The sequence below is a fragment of the Adiantum capillus-veneris genome, chromosome 4 (genome assembly GCF_014529385.1).
Source record: "Adiantum capillus-veneris isolate H3 chromosome 4, ASM1452938v2, whole genome shotgun sequence".
Lineage (NCBI taxonomy): Eukaryota > Viridiplantae > Streptophyta > Polypodiopsida > Polypodiales > Pteridaceae > Adiantum > Adiantum capillus-veneris.
Genome location: NC_140934.1, coordinates 111,890,681 through 111,917,105, shown reverse-complemented (window position 1 = coordinate 111,917,105; position 26,425 = coordinate 111,890,681). Strand labels below are relative to the sequence as shown.

Sequence of the window (26,425 nt, the reverse complement as noted above, 5' to 3'; positions counted from 1 at the left end):
ATAATAGGAAGTGATCTGGCACTTTTGTGAGTCTGTTCGCAGACCGTGCATGACTAGTCACTTAGATTAGATGCATATCCTTCGGTTGCACACAGCATGGCCATCAGATTCGAGTCAGATCCCATCACTAGCATTTTTACAGTGCATAGACCTATTTTCCCTATTTTTGACATTTTTCACTTATTATTTTTAAGTGACTTTTGTTGGAAAGTAGGTAGGGCAATTTTGCTAAGTTTGTATAATTAAAAACCTAGCGCTAGCACTTTCTGAGAGAAGAGGCAGCAGGAGGCTAGGAGCACCGCTCAATAGGCAACTTCTCAGCAAGACTCCCCCCCATTAGCAAGGCTAGTGTTTTTGCATCTGCAAGGACCTAGCGTTTTCTTCTACAGGCAGCCTGACGATTGTTGCACACTAGATCAGCCTCAGTAGCAGCAAGACCAACCAAGAAGCCTAGCGTTTTGCATTTGCAGAACAACCGGCAGCAGTAGGACCAATTTCAGCCCTAGCGTTTTTGCATTAGCATAGCGTTTTGCAGTTTCACTGCGACGGAACATCAAGAAACCCTAGCGTTTTCAGTTTTCAGCCTTTAGCACTCGTAGAAGAAGTCCCGAACCTCGCAGATCTCACCTTCCCGCAGCAGTTCCTCGCCGCACGGTGGGATCCATCGAAGTTTGCCGTTTCAGCCCGGAAAACGCAGAGCGCGTCATCGTCGCATCGTCGTCATCGACATCGTCACCGACATAGAGTCGGAATTCAGTAGATATGGATTTGCAGATTTCAGCCCTTGGCATTTTCAGATTTCAGCGGTCTCGTCGTCGTCCTCATCGTTGTCGACATCGTCGGCAAGTCCAAGCATTGTAGAGATTTGTGCAATTATAAGTAGACCGCTCTGGCCATAGAGAGTGGGGCCTTCGGAGGAGGGTTTTACAACGTCTCTGGTGTCGTATTCTCTTCTCTCTCTATCTCTCAATCTCATGCACTTCCATTCACAGTGTCCATTTACTTTGTTTGTGTCCATTGCACTCTTTCATTAAAGGAACGGAAGGCTCTCCCTTCCGTAAGTTAAAGGAACCCTTGAGCACAGTTCGGAGCACTCATCTTGAGCAAAGTTCAACATTCATTCCGCTTGGACCTTATAGCAGCAAATTCGCTTGCGCTTGCGTGGGGAATTTGCTAGCGTGATGTGGTTGCGGGCTGTAGCAGCGAGACAACAGCAGCGGGAGAGTGAACCTCAGTTATCAAGTCATCTGTTGCAAAAGCTACAAAGTGTGCGATCTGATATCTCCAGACTCCATTGTCAACTCCTTGGAGAGAGAGAGAGAGAGAGAGAGGGGGGGGGGGGGGGGGAGGGAGGGAGGGAGGGAGAGAGAGAGAATGAAATGAAATGTTATATTAACGTCTTCAAAAGGCCAAAATGACATATGAGACCAAAGTGTTACAAAACTATGAATCTGACCATGTCTGGGTACAAAAAGACTAGAACAAAAATACAAAAATACTACTACTACTAGAGTCCATCCTCATCTTCACTCTGGATGTCGAGAGAGTATGGCTCGAATCCTCTGCTGTAGTCTCCGTCGATGTTGTGTAGCCCCTCTACTCAATCGTGGCCGTCTGGATCTTTGTAGCTCCAGTTCTCGGTCGATGAGAGTGCCGGTAGTGGCTGAATGAGTGTGGGCCGAGCTCTGCATTGATGGCTGCTCCTCTGGCTGTCCCATATCTAGTGAAAAGAAATCTGTAATCCGTCCCTGGGACTGTCTCTCTCTAGCTCTCTCCAGTAAAGTGTCTCTATGTCTTTGTAACTCAAGTAGATATAGCCCAAGACATCTCTAATCTTCATAACTCATGACACTAGAGAAAGGACCGAAACCCTCTCTGAATAAGCAGTGGAAACGGGCCCGAATCTCATAGTACACTGTGCAATGACATATGTAATGTAGCTCTGTCTCTGGTTCTAGCTGGCATAAGCGGCATATCCTGTTGTCTGCTGGTATCCCTCTGAATCTACCAGTCTCAATCTCCAGTTGATGTGAGGATGTGCGTATCTGACCAATGGCACACCGCAAACCATGAGACATATGTGTATCCATGTAGCTGGGTCGAATCACAAACCCATCTCCTGTGAGGTGGAGAAGATGCTCTCTATAGAAAGCCACCTTCGTGCTCAACTCCTGTGGCGGCTCTATCCATGTCCTTCTGGTATCCAGCTGGATCAGGTCCGGACGAATGTGTCTAGTAATCTCCACCCGTGTAAGAGACATCGAGGGTTTCTAAAGAGAGTATTGGAAAGGGGGCAGTCTGTCCATGGTGAAGCCATGCATCTAAAACCATGATGTCATCTGTGCATACCAGCATGAAGTGTCCCCTGAAGAGCTAATTGTTTGGAAGACTTAAGGGCCACTCTAGCATATCTGTCTCTAGTAGTATCCCACAAGCTGTGAACAAAGGAGACTGATCTGGTAAGCGCCTCAATCTCCATAGGAGGGGCAGCTAGCTCTCCTCGAATGATAGCATGGGGTACGGAAGCCTTGGCTCTGATCAATCGAGAGATCATAGATACCAAGGGCCTCTCCTTACGTCTCCAACCATCTTGGCCTACAGAAGGTCCCCATATCTGCACTGCATACAACATAGCTGAGGCTACTAACGTATCAAAGATCCATAACTTTGTCCGAGGTTCTTGGAACTGAACATGCGAACACATCCTCTCCAAGCCTCCCAAGGCCGCATAAGCTCTAGTCAGTCTAGTCTCTGCTGCTCTCCCCAAAGAAAACCTCGGCCCAGTGAAGACAACCCCAAGGTAAGTGTATGCATGTGTATGCTCTACAATCTCCTGACCATATGTGAAAGTCGGTACTGATCTCCTGATTCACTGTGGTGTGGTGTTAAACACCATAACCTTGGTTTTACCAAGGTTTACAAACAATCCACTATCCTCTGCAAAACTGTGTAATGCATCCAACTGTCGTTGCATACCCTCTGGTGAGTCAGAGATCAACACAATATCATCAGCATATAGCAACAATGGGATCCACGTCCCTGCCAGCAGGCACCTCTATCACCCTCTCTGTCAATGTAATCAGACACCTCATCAACATACATACCAAATAGAGTAGGAGACAATGGGCAACCTTGTTTCACCCCAATGGTGGAGTGAACTAAATCAGATATCCCCTCCAGGGTGCGTACATGTCCCATCACTAATCTGTATAGAGCCATAATCCCCCAAATCAACAATATGGGCACCCCCATCTCTTGCAGTCTGCGCATCAATCGAGCTCTCGATACCATGTCAAATGCTTTGCGGAAATCCACAAAGCTACAATAAATCCGTCTCCCATGTGACCTGCCCTCCTCAATGATGGCTCTGAGTGTCAGAATATGATCAAGAGTGGAGAAACCCCTCCTAAAACCGGCTTGGCCCTTTGCTCGTACACCCTCACCCTCTGCCCAATTACTCAACTGTTGCTCAAGAATGGATGCATACAACTGTGCCAATGTGTGCCCAACCATAATAGTGCGGTAATTCCCAGGCTCTGTTGGATCACCTGCCTTGAAGATAGGCACAATAGTAGACAACCTCCAAGTCTCATGTAGCCCCTCACACATGGCACGATTGAACAACACTGCAAGAACCTCTACTAGCATATCTCTAGCATGTATAAAGTGCTCTGCTACTAGACCATCATGATCATATGCCCTGTTGGTCCTCATCCTGTCAATGGCTCTCTTTACCATCTCAGTGGTAAAGAAAGTGCTGGTAGGTGGGCATGGCTCTGTAGGATCTGGAAGGGAGTCCTGTCCAAGAACTGTATATAACGATGTCGCATACTAGCCCCACACATCAGTAGAAGTAATCACTGGGAGAGGGGATTGCTCATGAAAGAATCGCCATGCCTCTCTTGAGTCTCTACTCAAGAACAACTGATACAAGTCTCGCTCCATCTGGGCCAAGTAAGCTCGTTTCTTTCGTCGCACAAGGCACCGAGAAGCAATCCGAGACTGTCTGTAAGTGACGACTCCTAAAAGAAGATCTCTATGGAGCTGGGCTCTCATCTCTCTATACTCCTCATCATACCAACTATTATGGGGCATGCTCCCAAAATGTCGCCTCTGATGCTGCACCATGCAGTGTCTTAGTCAGTAAAGTGGTGCACTCCTCCACTGAGAGACCAGGACTAGCTGTGCATAGACAGCTATCGATCTCTATGGAGCTGGGCTCTCATCTCTCTACACTCCTCATCATACCAACTATTCTGGGGCATGCTCCCAAAATGTCGCCTCTGATGCTGCACCATGCAGTGTCTTAGTCAGTAAAGTGGTGCACTCCTCCATTGAGAGACCAGGACTAGCTGTGCATAGACGGCTATCGATCTCCTCTATATAAACCGAGTCAGTCTCTGGTGTAAATGTATAACGGGTATGTGACTCGCCTCCTGATGTCTGGGCTGTACTATACTGAAATGAAACGGAAAATGTCAAAAGAGCATGATCCACTGCTACACCCACTGGTCTGGCTCCCACTATGAAATCCTGAATACAGGGAATAAAGCTCGGCTGTACCATAACATAGTCCACTGTACTGGCCCCGTGTCTGTCTGGAAAGCATGTGAAACCGGCTGCTCCAGGAAATCGCGGTAAGCCATTAAGTATGGTTAACCCATGTTTGGTTGTCATCTTCGTGAGATGACTCCCATACTCCGTCTACTCTCTCTCATGGAGAGAGAGAGAGAGAGAGAGAGAGAGAGAGAGAGAGAGAGAGAGAGAGAGAGAGAATTACACTATGGAATGTTTGGAGAGCTCGTTGTCTCCACATTCTAAGTGCGGCTCCACAACTCCTTCAGGATACCCTCACTGCCATTTGGCTGGACATCATTCACACCCTGATTTGGCAGTGGGATTCTTCCTCAGGTACATCTCGAGCAGCCGAGGCTCGCCGATTTGCCTTCCTTCGGCGTTGCCCACTCTTCTTCACATTTACAGGTGGCCAGATTACGTGGCATTATGCCCCTCCTCGGTGGTTTCTCCTCCACTCGTCACACCGACCACCATGAGATTGTTCTAGTCGAGTTGTCACTATAGTGGCTCTCCTCCTTACATTCAGCTTGTACACCCCACGTGATAGGCTATTTTGGCATCCGCTGGGGATTATATTGTACTCAGTAATATACAACCCTGACTTTTTCCGAGAGAGAGAGAGAGAGAGAGAGAGAGAGAGAGAGAGAGAGAGAGAGAGAGAGAGAGAGAGAGAGAGAGAGAGAGAGAGAGAGAGAGAGAGAGAGAGAGAGAGAGAGAGAGAGAGAGAGAGAGAAATGAAATGAAATGTTATATAAACGTCTTCAAAAAGGCCAAAGTGACCTATGAGACCAGAAAGTTACAATGTGGTGGATCTGATACAAAGTCAGAGTAACAAGATGACAAAATAAAATACTATGGAATCCTAAACCGCTAGGTGTGAACTAAGCAGCTAGCTAGCTGGGATAGCTGAATCACAGGAGATCTAGCATCGGTCGTTGGCGGATCTCATCAATCTCCTCCATGGTTAGTAGTCTGACCGGGCGTCGTGCATGCGTGGCCAGAGTGCTCCGAATCTTCTGACGTAACCTTTGTCGATGCTGTGTAGTCCTCCGCAGTCGTGGGCGCCACGATTTCCCCAGTTCAGTCGCTCGGTCGATCAGTGTGCCTCTGGTGTGAGACGAGGGGGAGCTCTGCTATGGGAGTGGCTCTTGCAGCTGTCCCGTGTCTGTTCTGAAGAAGTCTGTGATCCGTCTTTGAGACTGGCTAGCCTTGCCACTCATCAAGTTGTCTCGGTGTCTGCGCAGCTCGAGCAAGAACAAACCCAGACATCTCTGATCCCCATATCCCATGACTCTTGAGAGTGGTCCAAAACCCTCTCTGAACAAGCAATGGAAGCGGCCTCGTATCTCGTAGTAGACAGGGCAGCGGCATGTATAATGCAACCTTGTCTCAGGCTCCATGTCACACAAGGGGCATGTCCTGGCCTCTGCTGGTACTCCGTTGTATCTCCCAGTCTCAATCCGCAGCTGGTGAGAAGATGTGCGTAACTGGCCAACAGCACATCGTATCCCATGAGACAAGTGGGTGTCCATGTATCTGGGTCTTGTCACAAAACCATCCTCCGTAAGCTGGAGAAGGTGGTCTCTGTAGAAAGCCATCTTCGTGCCCAATTCCTGTGCTGGCTGTATCCATGTCCTCCTGGTGTCTAGCTGGGTCAGGTCTTGGCGGATGAGCTTGGTGATCTCTGACTGTGTAAGAGTGAGAGATGGTGCATCCAATGAGTATTGGAATGGTGGCAGCCTGTCTATGCTGAACCCATGCGCCTGAAACCATGATGCCATCTCCCCATACCAGCATGTTGCATCTCCTTGCATGGCTAACTGTCGAGAGGACTCAAGTGCAATGCGAGCATATCTGTCTCTAGGAAGTTCCCATGTGTGGTTTATGAAGGAGACTGATCTGGTGAGCGCCTCAACTACTAGTGGGGGGGCCGCAAGCTCTGCTCGGATAATGGCCCGTGGTACTGATTCCTTGGCTCTTAGAGAGAGAGAGAGAGAGAGAGAGAGAGAGAGAGAGAGAGAGAGAGAGAGAGAGAGAGAGAGAGCGAGCTTTTCTCCTCGCCATCTCAGAAGTTTGACTTGCATCTTCTTCTTCATATAAACTGATTCTCTCCTCCGGCAGTGCCGTTTTCGTCCACGGATGTTTTGTTTTTTGTCTGTTCATTTGAGTCAGGCGGGGATTAGAACCATCCTTGTTAGGCTTACACGCTACTATACCATAGTAATTTTACCAAAAACCATCCTTAGCAAAGGTTGCATTGCCAACAAGGCTGCCTCTCTGTTTTGTGATGAGCTTTCTTTTCTTGATGATGATTTAATAGGTTAATTATTTTCTCTGATAATGATTTAATAGGTTGTTCTGATTATTTTCTTATGAAACATATTCCCTGGGAAGCTTCTGATGGTTAAATGATGTTGCAGCTTGCGTATATGTTTTGGCTACTTGGTTACGAGCTTCTTGAAGCCAACGAAATCCTTCTGGTAGCTCCTTTTTCCCCTTAATTGAGCAAATTTGTACAACGGTTCACAAGATTGAATGACTCTTTAATTTCATTTTTTTGTCCCAGAGTGTGAGGCCATGCTTTCCAAAGCTGGAAGCAATAAGGAATGCTACCTGTGATCTTGTACGTTTTAGTGCTCAATGTTTCCTTGGAAGAGTTGTGGATGTTTTGTATGAAGCTTGCTGAGCAAGGATTTTTGTTTTTTGGGGCCTGCAGCTTACAGGCGGAGCGAGAGAAACGATCCACCTCAAGTGGCCTGCCGATGGGTGTCAGAGCGTGGAAATATCTGGTCTGGATGTTGGCTGGGGCCAGGTGAAACGCTTGTACCTTGAATATAATACACACATCACATGTTTAGGTGGAGAGGTTGTTCATACACGAGTGCAACAAAGCCTGCACTCCAACAATCCTTCCGTTGTGGGTTTTTGTATGCACTCACACAATTATGGGTGCACTTGTGCACGCGTGCATGTACGTGTTGTGTTTTATTTTGTCGTCTTTTTTTTTTTTTTTTTTCCCTCTTAGGGTGCTTTCATGTGTAGGTATTCTTGATGTTTTGGTGGTTTCTATTGGAGAGGCACTCTAGAACAGTTTATATTAATCTTTGGTTTTGGTCTATGTATATTCCCAATGCCTCATTTTGTGTTGTTTGAGGCCTAGACTTTTTATGGTAGTGAGGTTTGTTACAACGCATTTTGTTAGTGCAGATGCTTCCTCTGACATTTGTTCCGAAGGAGAAACACTGGATTCTGTCCCGTGAATTATTGGTGCGTATTAGTTTTAGCATGCAATGATTGTCCGTCCTTCTGAGCTTTTCAATTGTAAGTTGATACATTCTGAAATAGGTTGGCAAATATGAGTACAAATACATAGTAGATGGTGTCTGGACAACGAATCATCACGAGCCATTGACACAACCAAACAAGGACGGCCACATCAATAACTTTGTGGAGGTAGCCATTATCGTAACTTTCAATGAAGAATGTTGTGCTAAGGGGACAAAGTAATCTTTGTTTGTTTTTTTGTCACATACATAGACCTGCAGTTGATTAGTGGTTATCTCTAGACTATCGAATGTTAAAGAATGTGTTTATAATGCACAAAATTATGAGTGTCATTCCATCTTGGCTTCATATTCAGGTTGTTGGAGAGTGTGAAGAAGCCGAGAGGAAGAACTTGAGACAACGGCTAATGCAAGAGAATCCAATCCTCAATGGTGTAGAGAGTCAAATTATTCGTCGAAAGCTTTTGTCTTTATCTCTAGTCTCTTAAAGAAAGCGAGATATTGGTTTATAGGTGTACCCATCATATTATGCTATAAACATTCATAAGGCTTAGTTGGGGACTAATGCTTTTTATTGGAAAATATTGTGTGCATTATATGATGAGATGTGCGGCCTCAAAAGCTCTTCTTGATTGTTAGATGGGTAATCGAAATCTCATCATTTGAATGTAACATGATCACAACTTTACATAGACACTTGTGTTTTTACATGTACCTAGCTAGTATAATGCATTCTCACAACATTTTAAGGTGAGTTATTGATGTCATCTGAAAACAGTTCTTGAAGCAATTCACTATTAATGTAAAAATTGAACTTGAAAAAGAGATGGCCTGGATTGGTGGCTAGTTTTGTAACCATGCTGTTTTTGTTTCCTCTTGAGTAATAGGCCTTGAGCTCAAGACTTATCAGACGCCTCTTCGAATGGTTCCTGTGTTAAAATCTCTCTCTCTCTCTCTCTCTCTCACACACACACACACACACACACACACACACACACACACTCTTAAGACTCTTTTGTACTGCATAAGCAAGTTATAAGGCCTGTAGCCATTATCCAAGCTAGTAGGCATCATAGAATTGGCAGTGTAGTAACAAAAACAACAGAATGAAGGGGAAAAAACCACCAATATTTGCACTCCCAAATAAGGGACTTTGACAAGGAGGCTAAAAACTCCATCAAAAAGTCTTCAATATTACTCTTAGGATCTCTGATGGTTAAAAGGCGCACACCAGCAAAAGAGACAATATCATTGCATGGCATGAAACCATCCCCGTCAACTCGTAAGACTGTGGGTACATCAATCTGGGGCAGGAAACCATCCACCTTCAACTCTTCACCATCATATCTATTGCCTCGACCGTCTGATAAGAGCATCCATCAAACAAAGAAAGGAACAGAAATAAACATGCAAGGAAGCAATCAGGGCAAGCCAATGTCCCGCCTCCCCCACCCCACCCCCCTCACAAAACACACTCATCCATACTAAGTGGAACAAGCATATGCAAGTAGCCTTACACAAATAAAGCAAGCACACACGTGCAAGCAACAAGCACAAACATAAACAAAGTAAACAAAATAAACATACTTGCATAGAAAGGAAAAACAAAATAAATTAAACATACTTGTGATGTTGTAAGACTTAGTGCTAAATGTTTCCTTGGAAGAGATATGGATGTTTTGTATGAAGCTTATTGAGCAAAGATTTTTGTTTTTTTTTGGGGGTTGCAGCTTACAGGTGGAGTGAGAACAACAATCCATCTAAAGTGGCCTAACGATGGTTGTCAAAGTGTGGAAATATCTGGTCTGGATGTTGGTTGGGGCCAGGTGAAATGCTTGTACCTTGAATATAATAAACACATCACATGTTTAGGTGATTAGGTTGTTCACACGCGAGTGCAACAAAGCTTGGACTCCAACAATCCTTTTCTTGTGGGTTTTTGTATGCACTCTCACAATTATGTGTGCACTCATGCATGAATGCATCGTGTCTTTTTCCCCCCTCTTAGGGTGCCTTGATATATATATATATATATATATATATATTAATGCGAGTACTCCATCTTTTGGTACTTTCTATTGGAGACACAGACTAGAATGATTTGTATTAATCTCTAGTTTTGGGTTATTGTTGCGAAGCCCCCACTCCAACAATCCTTCCCTTTTGGGTTTTTGTATGAATTCACACGATTATGTGCGCTCGAGTGCATGTGCATGTTGTGTTTCTTTTTCCCCCTCTTAGGGTGCCTTGGTGACTCTTGATGTTTCGGTAGTTTCTATCGGAGACACACATTAGAATGGTTTGTATTTATCTTTGGTTTTGGGTCTTTGTATATGCCCAATGTCTCTTTTTTGTGGTGTTCGAGGCCTAGACTTGTTTATACTTTGTTGAAATGCATTTCAAGCAAGTATTGGTTTATTGTTGATGCAGATGCTTCCTCTGACATTTGTTCCTAAGGAGAACCATTGGATTTTGCATCGTGAATTATTGGTGTGTATTGGGTTGAGCACACAATGAACAAGTTCGTCCTTTTGAAATTTCCAATCATGAGTTGATATAATTTGAAACAGGTTGGTAAATATGAGTACAAGTACATAGTAGATGGTTCCTGGAGAACAAATCATCACGAGCCATTGACACGACCAAACATGGATGGCCACATCAATAATTTTGTGGAGGTAGCCATTATTATCATAACTTTCAATGAAAATGTTTGGCAAAGGGGACAACCTCTTGTTTGCTTTTTGGTCGTATACATATACCTGCAATTGATTAGTGAATATATTAATTGAAGATTGCATTCAAACACGTATTTACCGGTCTTTCCATGCCATACAATAAATATCCTACCAATATTCAATAGTTGTTATTTATTGGCACACACAAATACCCATACATGCATGCATGCTTCTATGTAGGGTTGTGTACTATGATGTATACATGCATGTATGTATGTGTGTATAGTATATGCGTGCATGTAGACATGCATTTACATGTATGCATAAGTAGACGTCTATTTGTGTTCAAAGCATAACAAATTTTGTATTGGTAATGATTACATGTATTGCACAATGTCAATAACATTTTTTTGTACCGTATATATCGTACATACCTTGTCTCTATCAAATGTTGAGTGTGTTTTATGGAGCATGAGATTATGAGTGTGTGGTGTCATATTCAGGTTGTTGCAGAGTTCGAAGATGCCAAGACAAAGAACTTGAGACGTCGGGTAATGCAAGAGAATCCAATCCTCAATGGTGTAGAGCATCGAATTATTCATCACAATTTTTTTCTTCATCTTCTACCTAGTCTCTTTTTCAAAAGTTAGATCTTGATTTATAGGTGTGTGAAGCTATGAACATTTATAAGGCTCAGTTGGGGAAGATGCTTTTCTTTGAAAAATATTTGTATTGTATATAATCATGTGTGGCTCCAAAGCTTGTCTTGATTGTTATATAGGTAATCAAATTCTTGCCATTTGAACATGACACAATCACAACTTCAAATGAGCACCTTATTATGCTGGTCTTTGGCACACCGTTTTAAGGTGAGTTGATGTCATCTAAAAATAGTTCTTGAAGCAATTCATCATTAATTTAAAACTCCGACTTAAAAAGAGAAGGTTTTGTGATTGCTTGGAGTGGTGGCTATATTTTTATCACTTGCACTGCGTTGTTTCTATTTCCTCTCGAGTGATAGGTCTTGAGCTCAAGACTCATAATATAGATGTTGGAGGACTCTTGGAATTGTTCCTACGGTGTCAAATTTTCTTCTTCTTCTTCTTCTTCCTCTCTCTCTCTCTCTCTCTCTCTCTCTCTCTCTCTCTCTCTCTCTCTCTCTCTCTCTCTCTCTCTCGTCGGCTAAATCTTTAAGGTCTCTACGATGTTAAAACTCTCTTCTTCTCGGGTGTGTGTGTGTGTGTGCTGATAAAAAGAGGAAAATGGTATAACCTTTCTATCACCCAAGTGTGGTAGATTGGTTATGCCATTTCCCTCTTGAATAACAGGTCTTGAGTTCAACTCTCCTCGTCGGCTAGACCTTTAAGGTCTCTTGGGATAGTTTCCTACGACATTAAACTCTCTTCTTCCTCTTCTTCTTCTTCTTCTCTCTCTCTCAAGCCTACATCAAAGAGGCTTTATATCGGGCTCTGGATGTCCAAGCGCCAGAAGGTGCACACCACCAAAAGCGGCATCATTATCACACATCCATTGTGCATGAAAACTCCAAGAAAGAGACAGCTTGAAACCTTCAAGCATCAACCTAAGGTAGGACAAAGCTCAAATGATTCACCTCCAACTCTACCAAACAGAGCAAGCAATAGAAAATAACATGCAAGGAAACACATAGATATGCAAACACCCACTCATACACCTTCCGCAAATAGGTACAAGCAAACACCATCACTCACACAAATAAAACAAGCACACACGAGCAAACAAAAACAAAGAAAAAAAAATACACAATTGCAGATAAAGAAGAAGTCGACAAACTGTCCCACGAGCAATAAAGGCACATGCAGGTCAGCGTGTGTAGCTCGACAAGAGAAGTGCGCTATTGTTTGTTGCAAGGGAGGAGAAGGATCGCATGAAGTAGACAAACAAGAAGGCGATCGTCTCTCTTTCTCTCTCTCTCTCTCTCTCTCTCTCTCTCTCTCTCACACACACACACACACACACACACACACACAAAACCTACCAAACGCTCACAAGAAGTTTTGGACAAATTCTCACAATAATTCCCACATTGCGACTTACCTCAACATCATGAGCTTTTGTGAGAGAGGCACCGCATACCTAGCTAGGTACGATTGGGGGTATATGGGGGACCGCCCCCCCCTCCCTTGCCCCCCCCCAATCGTACCTAGCTAGGTATGCGGTGCCTCTCTCACAGAAGCTCATGATGTTGAGGTAAGTCACAATGTGGGAATTATTGTGAGAGTTTGTCCAAAACTTGGGGGCGGTGGTCCCTTGCCCCAAATTGTACCTAGCTAGAGAGGCTTTGCATACCTAGCTAGGTACGATTGGGAACAGGGGACCGCCGGCCCGGTGGGGGGCTGGTGATCCCCTGCCCCCAATTGTACCTAGCTAGGTATGCGGAGCCTCTCGAGCAGAAGCTCATGATGTTATTCATTGTATGAAAAACACTGGAAAAGACTCCGTTTTCCTACATGAGAAAATTTCTAAATCTTCTTGTGAACATGACCATCATTGGATGCATTATTTTATTTAACCCAAACTACCTTTTGATATCCTCGTCGACTAAGCTATCATCTTTAGTGCACTCAGCTACTTGCTACTCATGGTTTGGATGTGCTATTCTCATGTTGATCTTTACTCGTAGATGATAATTATTGCTAGAGGTAGATATAGCATCGTATGGTCGCCACTAATGTGGCAACCTTAGCATGTGTTCAACCATATTGGCGTGTGCATCAGGGAAAGAAAGAACAAAAGATTCTATTAACATCTTCAAAAGGCTGAATTAAGCTTATGAGACAAATCAATGTACATGTGTACTATATCTTTTGTCATCCCAAAAATGAAAGAATACAACTAATGGAGAAGTTGATGCTAGGACTTAATAGGGAGGATACATTGAGTGAGGGGTTGTATTGCCGGGTGATGACAATGATGGATGACCTACACAAATAGAGATAGTGAATGACACAAGAGACACATGAATTGATAGAGGATAACACAATAGACACATAAACTTCTTCTCGACATATTGTAAAGACCCAAGTATAAGGCACTCGTTGGAATCACACTTAGTTCCAGGAATCACACTTAGCTCCAGGACACGGAATCTACTCTTGGATACAAACGAGTGTCAAGAAGGCTAGAAGTGTAGGGAATGTGCTAGTCCTACTCTAAACTCTAGAATCGATGGTCGACAGTAATGAGGATGATCCCAATGGTATCTCATGTGTGTGTAGCAGTTCTAAATATATAAACCTATATATACGCAAACGAACACTACAGTTCACAGACCACTAATTCTAGGACAATACAGTGGAATTGTACAATAATCTATTTGCAGTTGAAAATAAATTTTGTACAAGGCAGTAAAGATATCAATGTAAATCATGGGGTGAAGCCGTCCCCAACTTCGGAGTAATGTAGCTTCAAGTTAAGCGAACATCCATAGTCATCAATAACTTAGAACTGAATGCTTTAAAAGAAGGTAGCCCTCACCTGTACCCATAGCCACAAGAAAACAATTCGTTAGCACGTGACTGTACGCAGGTGATGCTGGGCATCCCAGTTGTTATCCATGTCACTTTTAAAATTTCACACAGTTCTTATCTAGTATCTTGTTTAAAATAAGAAAGATCCATGGATTATTGCCAATCCAATACGGAAAGTGAATTCATCATAGTGTAGCTATTTAATTTTAGGATTCTAAAAACTTAAAAAAATTCCAAAACCTTAGTAGGTTTTTATAGGCAGATTATCCAAGCCAGACACGAACTACCTTCTTAATTAGACAAGAGAGAACTACAAACTAAATTCCATTAAAGGCCAGATTTCAGTTATGGACAGCACCTAATTCGAACTGAGAAGTCTAATTTTTTTTTCACTTTCAGACCATATCTTAATCCAAAAACATTTCCAAGTATATATATATATATATATATATATATATATATATATATATATTATATAAACCAGAGATATTTAACCACTTTTCAGATCTAAGCCTTTTTCAAGCTATAATCCAAAATTTTATAAAAAACAACCGCTGTCATTATGCAATGACTGACAACCTTTTGTCAAAGTTTGTACTAAAACCAGACATCATACAATAGTTTTTTAGATAGCCCAGTCAATAGAGCAAGTCTAGACAATTTCCGAAATATAATCGAAGTAAACGTATCAAGCCAAGAACATATTGCATACCAGTAGGCCAAGTAAAGTTCACATAAATACGAGATATCATCTACGAAGCGAGTCAGACGCTGTCAAGTTTATTTGTTTTACTCAAGGAAAAAAACATTCCCAGTCAGAAGCAGTCATTTGATAAGCTGAATCAGAGATTCGCCAAGCAGACCTTCCTTTACATTAACCATCTTGTGAAGTATTATGGTAAAAACAAACGAGGGAGAAGAAACATAACCAAATTTCCAACAAATTAGGGTATGCGAAGTCATTTTCAGCTTTCCGAGCCTCATCCAATTAGGCAACAACTCGGAACAACGTTATCAGTTCAGCCAGAGTCTCTTTAGACTTTTCACGACATTAGGTATAAGCACCAAGGACACAGTCAGCCTGCGGTCAGTAAATGTACCCATCGTAAACCGAACCTCTAGTTTTACAACTTTATCAGGGAATCCGACAATCTCTGCACCCAATTTTGAGCAATACATATTTTATTTTATTTTTTTTATAAAACCATCAGCCCGATTCAAATCCCTACAGTAATTTGATTCACACTTACCTTCTTTAAGAAATCGGCATCCTCAGCCAGTCAGAGTAATACAAATAATGAGTTACAACAATTCCTAAAAAGTTTCCCCAGCCACAGTTTCAAAAATTCCATCCAGTAACCAGTCCGAACAATTCCTCAAGCACCAGATCAAGTTGAAAGAGAAGTTTAAAATTTACCAATGTTAACTGATATCTCAATCATAATTTTGAAGCATTAATTCCCATCAAGCAAATAGGCAGCATCCGATTAACAGTATCCCCCTTTTTTTTTAAATTAGAAATCAACAGAGATATAACCTGCAAATTATACCTTAGTAAGCAACAACCCTGGCAAAAAAGCCATGTCAGCAGACATTTTCAAGCTTTAAAAATTTCTTAGTTTAAAATGCTCTCAAATCAACAATCATTCAATGATATGTATCCCATCAACATCCTCATCACATTCCAACCCATTCGGCTGCCCTATAGTAAACTTCTAGAGTCATAATCATCCGGTAGCCAAATGCCCCAGCCATAATTTCCAAAATTCATCCAGTACCCAGTCCAAACACTTCCTCAAGCACCAGATCCAAGAGCAGTTATATTTTACCAATGTTCACTAAAATATCATTCATAAATTTGAAGCATGACTTCCCGTTAAGCAAACAGTCAGAATCCGATTACCAATATCTCCTCTTTTTTTTAATTTTAGAAACCAATAGAAATATAACCTGTAAGTTTGAAGCAGAAGACTCCATGATAGCTTTATCACTTTTTTTCGGCATGATGAAGTCACACAGCAACGCAGAATTGAAAGCAACACAGAGGTCACAAATCACAGTGCTAAGTGAGCATAGGCGCTCACTTGATGATCCATTTATAGGTGAGGTTATGTCACACTACAGACGGGTATGAATACTGCACGCTTCCCCATCGAGGCCGGCCTTCAAGTCCATTCACTCCGGGATCATACTCAGCATAAGATCTAGGAATGAGAAGCCAGAAGAGAGCTCACAAAACGTCTCAGCTCAGCAAAGCAAGGGAATTCCTTACAAGCGGCAGAACGCCAGTGCGCGATACACACAATAGGGTACTGCAGAGAATACGAAAACCTCATACGGTGAGAGTAATACAAGGAGTGTTTTCCCTTTATGAAAAAGGCGGTCCCACATTCACAGTAACACACTACAACAAATTATCAAATCAATTTATGTGTTAACTTGCAAGTGGCAATAGATAGCAAGTGTATGTAAGCCCATTTTTAAAAAAAAACGATATACGGTCTTTATACGAGCTAGTGCTCTCAATCTTGGTTGGATACAAACCACCAGTAATCCATAACATCTTATCCCTTCCGAGTCTAAGGTAAAATCTTCGTACACTAGGACAGTTTTAGAGACAGAAGCTAAAGCAAAACTAGACGAGGCCTACAAAGTAAAGTGCTTTTTTTCTTGTTAAACACAACCATTGGGTTCAGTCATCAATCAGTCTATATAAGACGAGCATCTCTTTAACAAACCAGTGTATAACAACTGTTGAGAGTAGCTGATTGCGAGTTAAAAGTAAACATCTACCATTGTCATCAGGTGTATTCTACATATTTATCTGTTATGGCTCATACTGGGAACAGGTTTTAGCAATATCTATTGCACATCTTCATTAGTCAAGTGAGTCTACTAAGCGAGCCACACTCCTCCGTTATGAACGGCTTTTATTTCCGCAGTTAGGCACATCTGTGACTCAGACGAAGTGGTGGACATATCAGAACCGAGTGACCAGGGTGACACTTTGGGGTAGAGAGCATTTTAGGAATAAAATTCGTCTGACGATGGTAACTGAAGCCATGGGTATAGGACCTCGATACTATTATGTAGAATACTCAATGAAGCGAGGTTTTTCAGAACGATTATATCTGCTAGCGCAGTTTCTTCCATTTCGAAAGATTTTTTTGTATCGCAATTATGGCCAGCCCCTCAGAGGGTATTTCAATATCACACCACAAACCTTGGAGTATGGTGTACTCTTATCTACTCGAATCCTATCTTTGTCAGAACGTCCAAACACCTGTTTCTACTGTGACAGTTGTTTGTGTGATTATGTCATGGATGGTCTACTAGACATGTAAAAGTGAAGAGCAAGGAGGGGTTTTTTTTTTGAAAAAAAACAAGTTTCTTTCAAACTAAATAAAGTGGTGACACTTGAGAAACGACTCGTGTATCTGTGTGTGTGTGTGTGTGTGTGTGTGTGTGTGTGTGTGTGTGTGTGTGTGTGTGTGTGTGTGTGTGTGTGTGTGTGTGTGTGTGTGTGTGTGTGTGTGTGTGTGTGTGTGTGTAGATTAGGTAGACCAAAGTGCTCGTCTGAGAATAACTAGGTCTATGAGTAGATTAGGTAGATCAAAGTGCTTCTCCAAAAGTCACATTAGCATCATAAGTAGATCCACCCAATCCATTTGTCTAGACTAGGGGATTTCACGATGGACTCACTATCACTTGACCGCTTCTTACCAAAGTGCTCATCCAAAAGTAGCCAAGTCAGCATCATAAGAAGGGCCTTTGAGTCCAATGGTCTAGATTAGGCACTCTTGGTCCACGACTATCGTATAATGTGACACACTATAGAAACGTTAAGGGGTCACCCCTGAAGATGTAAGTATAACACGTTAGTTCAAAATAAGGGGTTTTTGTGATGGGTAATCAATCAAAAAAGTTTACCAAATTCAATTTACAGAAGGGGGTTTTTTGTTGGAATTTTGTTTAAAAATTGTGTCGTTTTACTACCACATAACATGTTAGTATGGGGGTTTTTAGAATATACTTTGAACACATGTGATATAGGTGATTTCTTGTTAGAGACCCCCCAAGGTATAGACTACCTGCATTGCAACAAGGCTATAGGTTGCTCATAACCATAGCCGTACACTTGAATTGCCTCTCACACCAAGAGATTCTTCTCAAAATTAGGGTTCTACCCATGATATTTCTCTTGTTCACAATGTGCAAATTGTCTTTTGACTAGGGTTTCACTTATACCTTGTCCAGGTGCCCTAGGCCCGTAACAATCCACACTAATGGTATCTGATACCTACATTACACCTTGGAACTATTCATGAGCTTGAATCATATATTACAAGGTTACAATGGTAAAAAAAGAATTAATTTTACAAAAGATTATCATAATGGACCAATGTCCATGTACTACTTGACGTATCCTTGCTTGTGTATTTCATCCACACTTGGTCTTTGTTTGGAACTTTGGTGGTTCTTGTTACCTACACTTGCACCAATAGCAGTTGGGCCCGGTACTCGGTCTTGTTGTGTCTGACGAGCAATTTTTTTTAAAGAAGGTCCGGCCCCATGATATCCACCCTCCACAAAAGCAAGCATCTTCACACTTTGATTTTGTGCCCGACGAGCAAGTTTTTTTGTAGAAGGTCCGGCCCCATGATATCTACCCTCCACAAAAGCAAGCATCTTTACACTTTGAAGCAAAGCGTTCAACAGATCATACATGCATGCATCTTGCAAGCTCAACATTTCTTTGTCCATCACCAGCAAGCCAATTGGCATGCTTTGTTTCGACAAGGTTTGTAGTAGGAATGTATGATAGATCATCCACTTCCTGCAACACATTTGTATTAAGAGATAGGATACCAATCTTAAAAAAACCTTCCCACAAATATTGTTAGGTATTGTTTACCCCAACGAAGTGTTTTCTCCAGTGAGGGTACCGTACATGCCACCAACTTAGCTAACAATCCATTTGCAACAGGTTATAGTTAGACACTTTTTCAGAAGCCCACCAAGCTTGTACATTTATGTACAAGCTGGTCGCCTCTTCCTCGCTCCTTGCGTAGTGTCACAATTCACACATACGCTTGCGCTCATCTTGGAAGTTCTTATGCATGTATTGCATGGTGTGAATGTGCAAGCTTTTTTCCCAATGAAACAAGCATGAGCACTCTCTTCCTTAACATTGTTAGGACCTTCGTTGAACACAGTTCAAATAGCTTTCCAATTTGCTCCAACCTCATCTTCCATGAATCCTCTAAAATCAGTAGGATGGTGTCCGTTGTCCAACAACACCGCATTCATCATTTTCTAGAACATGAATTGTGCATGCGTGTCTTCTTCTTTCATCTCATAGATGAAAATTTTTGCATTTCTTGAATCTTGCCTAGATAAATGATTAATCAATGCCAATAAGTAACGAAGAGGGGGTTTGTGTGCATAGGGCTCATGCAAGATTGTGGACATGTGCTACCATTGTTGTCCACCCCACCACTCTACACACGTGATCAAAGAAAACCCAGCTTCTTTGCAAGTCTCCATTCTCGTCTTGTCGTTTTCTATATACCAAACCGACTCCAAACCCGGGTTCGTTGATCGAAATTTCAATACGTGATATCTTTTAGTATGGATTGTCGTGGGAACAACATGCCATGGAAAAACTTATACCCACAATTGTTCTTCAACCGAAGTAATTGAGACTCTGCGCCAACTCCAATCATTGTAGTAGTGGCTTCTCTCATCAAGCGTTTAAACTTGGTAATAATAGCAAATACAGGGATGTCATACATATGATTGTGGAACATAGAGGTGACAAGTTGAAATATCACCTTTGTGTATGGATCAATAGCTGCACCTCTTCTAGTATAGAGAGAAGCTCATTGCTACTCAGTGCTTCTCCATTTTCTCAAACAACAACTCCCATTACCATCTGCTTTGCAAGTTTCAATTGCAAATGCCTATGAGAGATCTCCTTGTTTTTCTTATTCCTCTCCTCATATGACTTGCGACACATATTTTGTTTCTTAATAGTGCGATCTTTACATACAAAACATTTTGTATCCCTCAAATAGATCCAACTACCAAGGATAATCTTTCGCTTGGTCTCATCCGACATGGTGCATATTATTGGCCATTCTCCCGAGCAAGGTGCTCCTTGCTTACCCACTGTATATGCTCTATAAACCATAGCTCCTGACATGCCAAAGTGGGTTTGGAAAAAATATTTGATAACAATGGCAAGAGAAGGAGGTGTCTCTAATTTCTCTTCGGGAATTCCACGAATAACAATGTTCTTGGAATGTCGCTCCCGTTCCTTCAACTCCTCTAGATCCACATTCTCAACATTCTTTGTTTGAGCAATAGCTTGCATGAGGGAGGGTTATGAACCACATTGTTACCACATACATCAGCCCAAGATTTGTTTGTGCATACATTTTTCATGTCACATACATCCTGACTCATGGTGTCAAATTTCTTTCTCTTTCAATACATGGTCATGCTCTACCTTGCTCAGGTGCTCCTTCAAAGCATTCAAGTCCACAAGAGAGCGTTTACATTCCTTGACTTCCTCTTCAAGTTGCAACGTGTTGTTTGCATCTCAAGTGTCCTCTTGAGATTCTTATTCTCAATCACAAGAACCCTTAGAGAGAGAGAGAGAGAGAGAGAGAGGGAGAGAGAGAGAGAGAGATCTTGAGATTCTTATTCTCAATCACAAGAACCCTTAGAGAGAGAGAGAGAGAGAGAGAGGGAGGGAGGGGAGGAGAGAGAGAGTGAGTTGAAGAGAGAGAAAACAAAAGCTTTGCTTTAGTAAGTTGTATATAAATAACCCCATATTGAGAATAACATCACTTTGTGAAGACTTCAGAGGTAACTCCCTCTCTCTCTCTCTCTCTCTCTCTCTCTCTCTCTCTCTCTCTCTCTCTCTCTTACGTTAAGTGGGTGCTAGCATAAGGGAAGGGGGGGAGAGAGAGAGTTGAAGAGAGAGAAAATCTAAATTTTTAAAAAAATCTTAATTGATATTTAGCAAGTTGTATATAGATAACCTCATATTGTGATTAAAATCACTTTGCATCACTTTGTGAAGGCTTCAAAGAGGTAAATCTCTCTCTCTCTCTCTCTCTCTCTCTCTCTCTCTCTCTCTCTCCCCCCCCCAACACACACACACACACACACACAAAAATTGAGCTTCCAAAAACACATTTAATCCATATTCATTCCAATAACATACTCAACACACACACACACACACACACACACACACACATAGATTGAGCTTCCAAAAACACATTTAATCCATATTCATTCCAATAACATACTGACTCTGTCTCTCTCTCTCTCTCATGCGAGAGAGAGAGAGAGAGAGAGAGAGAGAGATAACAATTTAAGCATTTTTTTTTGCATATCAGAGGTTTTGTGACACATTTTCTATTCAGACTTAAGATGGCCGTTGCCAAGAAATCTGATGATGGAACTTATGTTGAGTTCATTTACAAAGGAAAGGCAATTGTTATACGCCAGATCGATAAGACATCAAACTTAGCTTGTCTTCATGGGAGCAGATTATCATTTGGTTCCTATTCCGTTGCAGCGATAGAAGTATATGATGGAAAGGTTGCTCCTCTCCCTCATGTCCCTTTGATGAACGAAGAAATGACTACCCTAAAGAAGGTAGAGAAAAGTCTTATGTGTGGCCTAAAAGCGATCTAATATTATTTTCCGCTATCTCTAATGGTTTTAGATTAGCTTGTCTTTGCATGTAAACTGTTAAAGGTCCAGTATTGTGTTGTTTGTTTATTAGCGAGTTTCAAAGACAACAAGGAAAGAACCATAAGAAATCTCTCCATTTGGTAGTGTCTCACTTTCCAAGAGCAGGACAATTAGCACTATGCCATCGCCACCCGTTGCAACATCTAAAAAGGGTGCAAAAGGAAAAGCAAAAGTGCAAGTGGGAGCCTCTTCTAAAGTTGTTGCTGATGTTGAAGACTCTAAAGAAGAGATTGATGACATGGAAATGGAGGCATACATGTCAGCAAGAGCAAGAGTTGGAGGTGATGTCCAATAACAAATAAGATGTTACAGTTCGTCAAGATATGTTGTCGAAACATCTTCAAAACTTGAAGGTACATAGGAGGATTAGTGTAATATTTATTGCAAAGTGTGGTTTTTAACATGTTTTGGACCATGCAGAGAAGCATGAGACTAAGTTGGAGAAAGCAAGACATGTTAGCTAGGACCCAAACCGGCTAAACCATTGGCCGATACATTCTTGCTGGAGGGGTGCTACGAGCCTAAGGGGTGCTTTATATACTCGCTTGATGCACCAGGCCATGCTTTCATGGATGTAGACGATGACATCTTCCAAACATGGGATCCCTTGTGGCAAGCAGCTAACGATGAGTTCGAGCCCGAAATTAAAAACAATTACTGGGCTGACATGTCCGGAAAAATGTTGCACGCTTAGGATGGAAATTATAGGTTGGCTGCATGGATGGGAGTTCTGAAAGAGAGTAAGTTATATTGTTGATGACTTAAACTTGCATATGTGTTCATTGCGCTTATCACATGTTCTTTTCTTTGGTTTTAGGTATTGGTTATGAGAGAGACGTCAATCTGCACCCAAGAGTTTGAGTTGAACTAGTGATTGTAGACTCTTCGAACGAGGATGATATGTTCAGCATTGTCATGCGTATAAATAAGTAAGATCCTTTGCCTTGTGGTGCATGAGAAACTTTGAAAGCATTTTGTCTTGACGCTTTCTTTTTCAATCCCAAGTAGATTGAACAACACGTGGCTACCTCTTACATGGACATGTTGTGGATGGTGCGGGCAATGTGACTTGCTTCAAAAGAGGCTATCATGGAGAAGCTATCGTATGTTGTTTATAGTTGGATGCAGGCAAAGATTGACAAGAGAGTTGGAAAGAAATCATGTACAATGTTCTTGTTGCTCTAATGTCACAACTTCTTTATCCTGTAAGCTGCATCAAAGTGTTTCAGTTTATAATTAGATCAAATTTTTTATGTCAAAGATTTGAATTATCATTGGTAGTGTGTGTGTAGGACAAATATGCCCTTGCCTTGAAGAATATTATGGCAAAGAAGGATACAATGTTGCCCTCAGAGTTTCAAGCCCACTACAAAAAGGCATCCTTTGAAATGGACGGGCCATCCAGAAGAATGGAAAAACATGCATTGGTCACTGTTGATCTGGATTTGGAAAATGATTAGTGGAGGTTGGTTGCATTTTACAATCAAGTGGGCCAGCCATTCAAAGTGGGTGACGGTAGAATGATTGTACGAGTTGGCTTGTGCAGACCTCCCCACACAAGGAAAAAAAATACTTTCTTCGGGTGATGGCTTCAAGTGATTCAACAAATGTGAAAGGTATGACATCCCTCAGACTGGTAACTTGACTATCTCGCTGCCTTCCTGTTTTTTCATTAGACTATGAGAATATTTGAAATATACAATGTGTAATTGAAACAGGAGAATCTGTTGTCTTTTGAGAGTGGTTGCGGATCGAGTTTTTGTGGTTGTATATAGAGGCCGAAAATGTCCATAGCTTTGTGAAGAGTCTACATTTGAAATCGATACCTGGTCTAGACCTTGACTCATTCCTTGAGGATGCCAAAGTGCAGCACACGGTTAAGACCTTTGCTTATGAACTAGATCTAATGAAGAAAGGACCACAATCTAAGGTGAACAAGGCATTCGCAAACACAGGGAAAAGATGTCTCTGTAGGTATGCACATAACAAATTTACAAGTTCTTTTTGGTGCTTATAATACACTATGTTGTGTTAGATGGTTGCAGAAGCTCAACTTCAACATTAAAAGCGTTAGAAGTTTGCACACATTGCTCTTAAGTTGAAAAGAAGACCTCATTTATAGCACGTAATTTTCAAAGCATTGTTTATAAGAATTTTCCATGGTTCTTGGAGTATGGTGAGGGGTACTTCCCTCCCAATGAGGATTTGACACACAATGACACTGTGAAGAAAATGGAGGAAAGAGCGGGTGGAGGTTCACAGAGTACGCATCACCAAATTCCCCAAATACCCACGGTGACGAAGTCTAGTGTGTGCAAGTGTCTCAAAGAGAAGAGATTGCTACTATGTCTCAGGTCTGTTTGATTAATAGTCTCATATAAAGAGTCTTTTTTCCAATTTCTTCATACAAGTTGGTTTTTGATAGCAATTTCAATTTTGTTGCACAAATGGAGAATTCCGGAGATGCTATAGGCTCACAAGGACCTATTCGTAACAAGGAAAAAAATAAGTTGTGTTACCATTCATAGAATAGTAAAGTAGAATTCACTTTTTAATTGCTATTTTTGTGGTATGCAGGAAAAAGGATTAGAATGTTTGCAAAGGAAGTAATTGACTTTGCAACAGGACTGAAAACATAAATTATGCATGTGTTGGACGTGCCATTAGTAATGTACTCATCATCCGGTAAGTGGCCTTCATGAATATTACTTATTCATTTTCGTGTGAATTAGGATCTTGCTTCATCTACTGACATGACATGCTCTTGTTTGAGGATTTTTGTAGATAGTAATGGCAATCACATTCAGATTATGCATTTCAATTCGCACAAGACAGAGTATGACATGAAGGATGCTTTGATGAGCATTGTGGAGCCACACATTATGGAGAAATACCTTTTTCCGTTCCATGATGGGTCGGCCGTTGAGTCTGCAGTGAACACTTCTATTTTATTTTTGCCATTTGATACTCCTGTGTATGGGCTTTCTGATTCTAAGGTGCTAGATTGGAACAAAATGGAGGTATGGGAGTTTCGACAACTCATTGGACTCGCGCTAACAGCAACTCTGATAACTATGGCATGGTTGGTGATATCGATGCTACTGTTGGATGATGTGAAGACCATCTAAACGTAGTTGTTTGTAAGTGACCAATTTGCAAGAAAGAAAGTAGAACTATATGCACATTGGTAGCGTCTGCAATGAGAAAAGAGCACACGGCCATCGAAAGCCATTGAGATGCCTGAGGACGACGCCTGCTTCAATATGCTAGAGGAGGAGGATTGGACAAAAGAGGAAGATGGAACATCTTTGCGAGGTACACTTTGGCATATTCTATCTAAAAACAATGTTTCAGTACTTTTTTTAACCTTCTTTTGTTATGTAGGAGGTATGGAACACGGGCATTGCTTTGTTGGGAAATTGCTCGCACAGTACACAAAGGACACATAAGCTACCCAAGAGCATTTGGGCTACCATAAGGCCTTAGGGCCATAGGGTGCTAACGTAGAATTTCTAGAGGGACACTTAAACCACCCCATGGGTGCAAATCACTTAGCTATCTATGGACACGTCTTGTAAAATATCATATGACACCCTGTGTCCTTTATGCGATAGGTAGTTATTCTAGGTCACCTAAATACTCTTTAAGTGTCTCAAAAACATTTTCCTGTGGCCTTACTATTCTATTAAATATCTTAGGGTCATAGTGTGCGGATTCTACACCAAACTTATGGAAGAATATATGGGAGAAGGTATGCTAACTTACTGCCTTAGAATCATAGGGGTCATATACAATAGGGACATATATTCCTCTATCAACAACAAACAGTGGAGGGGGATAATATTACAGTAGCCAAAAAGCGAAAACAGGATGGGAATGTGAGCTGTGAGGAGAAAAATTCTTCATATCAACCTGAGTATCTCACACAAAACATCTCGCAAAATCATGGAGGTCTCCAAGAAATGGCCAGAGTGGTTGGTCAGGTAGCCGATGAACACGATGAAGGGCTAGTGGTTGAGAAGACAAACATTCATAAGACAATGTAGGCAATGCGTCGTATACCAAAAGGAAGTAGGATTCAATTCAAAGGGTGGTTGGGATCTAGAGTCAGTAAATGTAAGGAGAATATAAAGAACACGGGTGCAAGTGCAATTACACCATCCTTTTGGGGTATTTGAACTTGGGAAAGAGGGGCTAACAGTGCTCATGGTAGTATTTCTAAGGTGCAATTCATGTGGTTCTACAATGATAGTGTGAATCACACATGGAAAATCTGTAACACAACCACTCAATGCCCTGCTAGAGTCCCCGATACATGGCCAGTGGAAAAGGGAACAAACATGACTACTTCACAGTTGCAGGAATTGAAGTCAGGAGGCTACACAGTAAAGAAGATTGTAGTTAAGGAAACAAACAATGTACGTTATTGGCCACAAGAGTAAGCCTCCACTGGAGAATTGAATTGGTAATAACCATGGAAGCCCGGATTGTGCAGCACACTGTCGTAAAGACTAACATGCACGAGAAACTCATTGTGGAAACATCTACTTCACAAGTCCAAGGCAAGAGGTATGAAGTTCATGTCGCAAGTTCTAGATGTGTA

General features: G+C 41.8%; 1 protein-coding gene across 2 annotated transcripts in view; it reads left to right on the top strand.

Moving 5' to 3' along the window:
* LOC147459809 (phosphoglucan phosphatase DSP4, chloroplastic-like) overlaps positions 1 to 11,347 on the top strand; it is a 108,795-nt gene extending 97,448 nt beyond the window's left edge. The window contains exons 7-15 of one of the 2 annotated variants that reach the window (XM_086511011.1): positions 6,999 to 7,058; positions 7,145 to 7,201; positions 7,295 to 7,390; positions 7,786 to 7,845; positions 7,924 to 8,031; positions 9,593 to 9,688; positions 10,293 to 10,352; positions 10,433 to 10,540; positions 11,044 to 11,347. In XM_086511011.1, the coding sequence (XP_086367137.1) occupies positions 6,999 to 7,058; positions 7,145 to 7,201; positions 7,295 to 7,390; positions 7,786 to 7,845; positions 7,924 to 8,031; positions 9,593 to 9,688; positions 10,293 to 10,352; positions 10,433 to 10,540; positions 11,044 to 11,190 (792 nt within the window). In that variant the 3' untranslated portion in view covers positions 11,191 to 11,347. Of the gene's footprint in view, positions 1 to 6,998; positions 7,059 to 7,144; positions 7,202 to 7,294; positions 7,391 to 7,785; positions 7,846 to 7,923; positions 8,032 to 8,218; positions 8,617 to 9,592; positions 9,689 to 10,292; positions 10,353 to 10,432; positions 10,541 to 11,043 lie in introns of those variants that run through there. The other variant, XM_086511012.1, reaches the window with a different exon arrangement.
* The last annotated feature ends 15,078 nt before the right edge of the window (positions 11,348 to 26,425 follow it).